Raw genomic sequence first — 7,606 nt, 5'->3', positions numbered from 1 at the left:
TCAGAGAGTGTCGTCACTGGAAGAGTCGTGAGCGCGACGTCCGACATAAGAATCAAACCAAACGATGCCAAACTAACTAAATCATTTAAAAATACTTGAAAAACAAGGAATCACAACCCGTTTTACTAATTACTGAAGTAATCTTTTAAATGAACTGATTCTAATGATTCAATACACTGAAAACAACTACTTTACAAGTCACTAGTTGTTGTTTTTTTCACGTGTAAACCAGTTTCGAGGAGCTACAATGCCGTGCTAGAAATGTATTGTGGAAAAACGGCAGTATTTGAACGTGTTCTTCAACTGTCAAAACACACAGTAATGGTGAATAACTGCCAAATAATGGAAGTTGATGTTAGCTTGGAAAAAGGCCGCAGAAGCACTTTTTGACAATTCTACTACAGCTGTAAAGTCAAAAATAAATCCAGACGGCCTGAATATAATTAGCCCAACCCCTTCAACAACAGTTGCCTTTGCATACCAGAAATAACTTGTTGGTTTGCATAGTAAGCTTCCGCTACAAAATGCAAATTGGGTGCAAAAACACGGTGCAAAATGAGGTCATCTGTGAAGCAAGGCCCCTTTGTGTGAAGCATATGTAAAAGGCTTATTATAAAGCTACAAAAACCATCAGACCATTACACACTGACTTATAGGTAGTTGATTCAACCTCGGCCTATAAACCCTTGTAAATGTTCCACACTGGACCTTTAACAGCTCCCCCACAATCTGCTACTTGCATTTGTGTTAACGTGAATTCCCCCCCTTTGATGCCATAAATCTATCCGCCCTGCGCCGGCACTCTGTTCTCCCCGATGAACAACGCGCTTTGTCAGTGGCCCACTCACATTCCTCTGTGTCTACCACACACACACACACACACACACACACACACACACCATACACAAACAGTGACGCTCATTACCAGCAAACCCCGACTGTGACGCGTCTGCATCTGTGATCGAGGTGAAGAGGTCGTTTTGAAAGTAATGACCTACATGGAGTTTATTTTTTTTACCAAATATAAAATGACCAGAAATTGTTTAAGATCAGTTATTGTGGTTATTTTTTAACCTAAAATTGTAACAAGTAAGAATAATGATGATTTAACCTTTCACAACACGTACAAGCTCTTTGCTATTACTAATCACAAAGCACAATTCATTCCAAATGGCTTTGGTTTATTCGAGTGGAAGGTTTCCCGGCTTCTGGTTGTGACCATGGATATAAAAATCACACTCACATTTTGGTAGCCTATTAAGTCAACACCACCATGCCACTTGAGTTGATTGCGTGTCTGGAACAACAGCTCATCCTGCCCTGTTTTTATACCTTTATTCCTTTATTCCTTTATGACAGGCTTAAAAGAAAGAAACCAGAGGAGATAAGTCCTGTCACGGCTCCGCTGAGCGAGTGTTTAGCCGCTTTATGAACTAATGTGCAGCTGGGCAAATATTAACTTACATAACATTTAGCCATTAGCGTGCGAGTTGTCATGGGAATGACTTTTATTTCCTGGATGTGGGGAAAGGTGGTTTCACGGTGGTGCAGGAGCTGCTTAGATGTTTTACATAATAATAATAATAATAATAATAATAATAATAATAAAAATGATAAAGCAGAAATGTCACACGCTGAAACGTCGTAGCGAGATTATTACGGCGATGTGGTGCTTATTTGAAATTTGACAGGGTGTAAACGCATCAACAGGCTATAAATATGTGGCTGTGTTTGTATATAGGAGCACTTCATTTCACAATCACAACATCACAATACTTTATACTACACTCTTAGAAATAAAAAGTGCTCAGTTGAACCATATAAGGTCCTTTGGCTTGTCCTGAGAACCCTTTTTGGCTCCAGGCAGAACCTTTTAAAGTAGTAGTTCCTTAAAGGGAGGAACTAGTCATTTGCGAGTCATTTGCACCTGTTTGTGGTGGTTTTCATTATAAGGAACCTTTTTATAAAGGTTCTACCTGAAACCCTTTTGTTGTGTTCCACCAAGAACCCTTTTAAAACCCTTTTTTATTCAGAAAACCCTTTCTTTGGAACCCTTATTTCTAAGAGTGTAGGGTAGTATGATAAGAAAATGGTGATGTCTCGCTGTTAATTAGAAGAAAACAGTTGTCTAAATAGAAAAAGCTCCAGGAAGCAGTGGTTAAAAAAAAAAAAAAAAAGTGTCATCATATCTAGTAATGTGCACTGAGAGATTATTGAGATTATAATTTCAATCCTGGATTATGTAAATGCAGTTTAAAAGCGGTTCAGCTGGATCAAGACTTGACTTTACTCCAGGAACTATCTTGGAGGCGGCAGTTTTTTGTCCACTCAGCAATGTCACTTCCCATTTCATCCATGTGTGTGTGTGTGTGTGTGTGTGTGTGTGTGTGTGTGTGTGTGTGTGTGTTAGACAGAGTATATACTTGTGTATCTTTGTGAGGACCAACCACAAAAACTTGTAAAACACAGGAAGTGAGGACTTTTGGCTGCTCCTCGTGTACTTTCACACCATAAAAATAGGCTTATTATAGGTTAAGGGTATTTATTTGTGATGGTTAAGGGTAATTAAGGGTAAATGATGGTATGCATGGTATTTATTAATTATTTATAAGCTGAGAACAGTAGTCCCTCTCTCTCTCTCTCTCTCTCTCTCTCTCTCTCTCTCTCTCTCTCTCTCTCTCTCTCTCTCCCCGTGTGTGTGTGTGTGTGTGTGTGTGTGTGTGTGTGTGTGTGTGTGTGTGTGTGTGTGGTCATGCGCCCTGCAGTTGTCTGTGTGTTTACAGCAGTAGTGAACTCCAGGACTTCCACCTCCACAGATCTGAGCTGAGTGTGGATATATCCGTGCGTAAAGAGAGAGAGAGAGAGAGAGAGAGAGAGACTACTGAAGTTTCACAGCGTGTGAGCAGTGAAACTTCACGATTAATCGGATTCCATGTGTTGTTGTTGTTGTTGTGGTTGTTGTTTGGATGAGGGCGAGTCGGTGAGTACAGTAGCGCGTGCGTAACGACAATCGCGTTCTTACGTTAAGTGTGTGTGTGTGGAGTTTCTGAGCTCGTGTGTTGTTGTTGTTGTTGTTGTTGTTGTTGTGTAGAAAAGCAGATGTGAACAGATGTGGATCGACAGTGAATCTCCGTCAAAAAATACAACACATTTTCAAGACTTGAAAACCAACGCTGGCGCAGAAAGAAAACAGGTGCAAATATCCTCAGGAGTGCGCAGACAAGTGAGTGAAAACCACCACAAACAGGTGCAAATGACTCTATTTACCTGTGTGAGTCTAAAGATTAATCTGTTTAACTCGATTAAATCATGGTTATAGATTACTAATCAGCCACTGTCATATGAAATGAGGATAATAGTAATTTATAATCTTTTTTTTTCTATTAATATACACTACGGTTCAAAAGTTTGGGCTCAACTTTATAATTTTTGTTGTGTTTTCCATTAAAAGTCACACTTTTATTCATCAAAAGAGTTGCAAAATGAATAGAAAATATAGTCAAGACATTGACAAGATTAGAAATAATGATTTTTATTCGAAATAGTCATTTTGCCATTTTGGCAAAGAAGCAGTAAAACTGTTTTCAGCTGTGCTAACATCATTGCACAAGGGTTTTCTAATCATCCAATAGTCTTCTAACACCATTAGCAAACACAATGTACCATTAGAACACTGGAAATGTGCCTCTATACACCCAATATGTACATATTCCATTAAAAACCAGAAGTTTGCAGCGAGAATTCGTCGTTTACCACATTAACAACGTATAGAGTGTATTTCTGAGTATGTATATGTAAGTATATATTCCTATAGTGAGAGCTGTAGAAGATTTTTCAGTTATGGTAAATGCATGATAAGGAACGTAAAGGCTAACATGATACAAACACTGTGCAACCTCATTAGGCACAACGTTAGCTGGCGTGGCTGACAGTCACAACGTCTAGCTACGCTAATGCTAATCGAAAATGAAAACATTTGCATTGTGCCTATAATGAGGTTGCACGGCGTTTGGATTATGTTAGCCCTACGCTAATGCTAATCGTAGCCTCGCTAGCTCACCTTTGGAAACAAGTTCGTAGAGTTAGCCGCAAAGTAGAGACAGACACACAGACGCAACTTGCTTTATAGATAGATGTTACACTCATTCAAAAATAAGTGACCCCAAACATTTGAACAGTATGAAGAATGTAGTTTAATTTTCTGAGATTTTCTGAGAACAACTTATCAATGACAGATCCATCGATAACGAAAGTGAATCTGTGTGTTTTCACTGTAGGCGTAGACGCCAGAACATCATGGAGACTCACGACGCACTCAACCACTCCACCGTCTTCATCTCCGTCTTCAACTCCAGCTGCCGCTTCGACGAAGAGTTCAAATACATCCTGCTGCCCGTGTCCTACAGTCTCGTGTTCGTGGTCGGCTTCGTGCTCAACGCCACGGCTCTGTGGATCTTCCTGAAGATGCGTCCGTGGAACCCGAGCACGGTGTTCATGTTCCACCTGGCGCTGTCCGACTTCCTGTACGTGCTCTCGCTGCCCACGCTCATCTACTACTACGCCAACCGCAGCCACTGGCCGTTCGGCGTGGCCGCCTGCAAGATAGTGCGCTTCCTCTTCTACGCCAACCTCTACTGCAGCATCCTGCTCCTCACCTGCATCAGCGTGCACCGCTACCTGGGCATCTGCCATCCCATCAAGGCGCTGACTGCGGTGAAGCCGCGCCACGCCCACCTGGTGTGCGGCATGGTGTGGTGCGTGGTGACCGTGTGCTTGGTGCCCAACCTCATCTTTGTCACCACGTCCAGGCGGGACAACGACACGCTGTGCCACGACACGACCAGCCAGCAGGCCTTTGAGGAGTACGTGGACTACAGCTCCGTCGTCATGGCGCTGCTCTTTGGCGTCCCGTTCGCGGTCATCGTGGTGTGCTACTGCCTGATGGCGCGGACCCTGTGCCGGCCCCGCCGCGGCCTATCGGCGGGCCGGCAGAGCGGCGCGTCGCGTCAGAAGTCCATCAAGCTCATCGTCGTGGTGCTGGTGGTGTTCGCCGTGAGCTTCGTGCCGTTCCACATCACGCGGACGCTGTACTACACGTCGCGCGTGCTCCAGCGCGACTGCAGCTACCTGAACGTCGTCAACTTTGCGTACAAAATCACCAGGCCGCTGGCCAGCGTCAACAGCTGCATTGACCCCATCCTGTATTTCCTCGCCGGGGATCACTACCGCTCCAAAATGAAGTACGTCCTCACGGGGAAGAAACAGGCGGTGAGCAGTCAAACGCCGGAGCAGCCGCCGCAGAGGCAGCTGAACAGTAACCATGACATCTCCATGGTTTACTGTAACACGGCTCTCAAAGGACACAGAGCAGAGGTGATGAGCTAGCGGGAACTCTCGGGTCTTTCTGCTCCAAAGCTTCTCTAAAGCAACATATTTACCTGTTTTGTTTTTTTTGCACTGAAAGGTTTGGAATCTTGCTAGAGTGCAATATGGTCTTTGACTCTCTGTGTTACTGGTATTTAAAAGAGCACGTTTGAGTTCCACTCGCCTTCTGTGACGTTCTTAACACGACGTTTTGTTCATTTTCCCCCTTAGCATACAGTCTTTTACCACAGAGGTAAAAAAGTATCTTCACCAGAAAATGACTTTGGTAGAAGTTGAAGTATGACATTAACTGTTCTTAAGAATCAAAAGTAATGATTTTAGAGTTAGGATTGAGCCATGGTAGCTCAGTGGTAGAGCAAGTTGTCTTGGGGTTAGGGTTGTGGGTTCAATTCCTGACTATGCTAGTCAACAGTGCAAAATAGTCAATAGTGCAAAGCCCATACTTTGACTCTCTGTGTTACTGGTATTTAAATGAGCACGTTTGAGTTCCACTCACCTTCTGTGACGTTCTTAACACAACGTTTTGTTCATTTTCCCCCTTAGCATACAGTCTTTCACCACAGAGGTATTAGTACACGGAACTCAGCATCCTTTGGTTCGTCTTTGCGTGAAATTCAGAGAGAAAGTAAACGAGATGCTAGTAATCGGTCTCGTATAAAGTACCTCAAAGGGATACTTGAGTAAAAGTACAAGTATCTTCACCAGAAAAGTGATTTTAGAGTTAGGATTGACCCATGTTAGCACAGTGGTAGCACGAGTTAGCGTTGTGGGTTCAATTCCTGACTATGCTAGTCAATAGTGCAATATAGTCTTTGACTCTCTGTGTTATAGTATTTAAAAGAGCACGTTTGAGTTCCACTCACCTTCTGTGACATTCTTAACACGATGTTTTGTTAATTTTCCCCCTATACATACAGTCTTTCACCACAAAGGTATTAGTACACAGAACTCGGCATCCTTTGGTTCGTCTTTGCGTGAAATTCTGAGTGAGTTCTTTGGCACAGGGTGTTCATATGTTAAAATATCTGTGAAAAACAAGTGTTCATTTTGGATAATAATAGTCAGTAGTTTATTCAAAATTTGTATAAAGTACCTCAAAAGGATACTTGAGTAAAAGTACAAGTATCTTCACCAGAAAATGACTTTGGTAGAAGTTGAATTATCAAAAGTTAGTTAGTTAGAGTTGGATTTGAGCCATGGTGGCTCAGTGATAGAGCGAGTTGTTTTTGGGCTTGGGTTAGGGTTGGGGTTGGGGTTAGGGTTAGGGGTTCAATTCCTTCCTATGCTAGTCTATATGTGTCCTTGAGTAAGACACTCAACCCCATGTTGCGGCGTGTGAATGGCAGCTCATCAAGACTAGAGAAGCTCTATAAACAGTAAATACAGACCATTACCAACTCTTCTTCTTCTGATTTGTTTTGGTAGTAACGAGTAACAAAGACAGTCAGAGGATACGTAGTGTCAAAGTTGTTTGAAATATAAGTAACAAAATTAAAATACACATGCGTGGAATTTTGTACTTAAGTACAGTAACAAAATATTTGTTGGTCAACACTGATCGCAATGATCTTGTCCTTAGAGAAAGTCCAAAACGTGTTCAGTGACAGTTCATAAGAAAGAGATCAATATTCTCAACTAGTAAGTTGAAAAATCATCACATGTAGAGCTGCAGCTAACAATTATTTTCGTAATCGATTAATCTGTCGATTATTTTCTCCATTGCTCCATCCAGCGTTTGACACACCTGGAAATGACGATGTTCTCGAATGCCTTTGTTTTGTCCACAAACCAAAAATGATTGAGTTTTAACGATTTCTTTGTTTTGTGGAGCAAAGAAACAAAGAAAATGTTCACATTTAAGAAGCTAAAACAATCAGAAATCTGGTTTTAATCATGAAAAAAGCTTCAAATCGATTCATCGATTCATTGTTTCAGCTCTAGTCACATGTCTAGGGTGGTCGGGAGGGAGGGTAGCCGGTTCGAAATCCCGACCTGTCCGCAGCTGAAGTGCCCTTGAGCAAGGCACCTGACCCCCTCGCTGCTCCCCGAGCGCCTGGGTTAGCATGTACTTCACCTCACTGTGTGCTGTGTGTGTTCACTAACTCACGGATGGGTTAAAATGCAGAAATTGGAAATTTCCCCACTGCGGGACTCATAAGGGAATCTTAATATGTCTTTCTTTTGGGCTGCCACCTTCTGGACTGGATTCAATACACACACA

The 7,606-nt window shown here is 42.4% G+C and overlaps 1 protein-coding gene across 1 annotated transcript; it reads left to right on the top strand.

Annotated features, from left to right (window-relative positions):
* Positions 1 to 2,985: 2,985 nt before the first annotated feature.
* On the top strand, positions 2,986 to 5,385 carry LOC310928739 (P2Y purinoceptor 4; the record flags this gene model as incomplete). The annotated part of the gene is made up of 2 exons (XM_083891379.1): positions 2,986 to 3,223; positions 4,278 to 5,385. The coding sequence occupies exon 2, from the start codon at positions 4,297 to 4,299 to the stop codon at positions 5,383 to 5,385; it is 1,089 nt and encodes a 362-aa protein (XP_083747505.1). The 5' UTR covers positions 2,986 to 3,223; positions 4,278 to 4,296.
* Positions 5,386 to 7,606: the final 2,221 nt, after the last annotated feature.

This window comes from Microchirus variegatus, assembly GCF_963457635.1.
Source record: "Microchirus variegatus genome assembly, chromosome: 6".
Classification (NCBI taxonomy): Eukaryota; Metazoa; Chordata; class Actinopteri; order Pleuronectiformes; family Soleidae; genus Microchirus; species Microchirus variegatus.
This window is presented reverse-complemented; position numbering and strand designations above follow the sequence as displayed.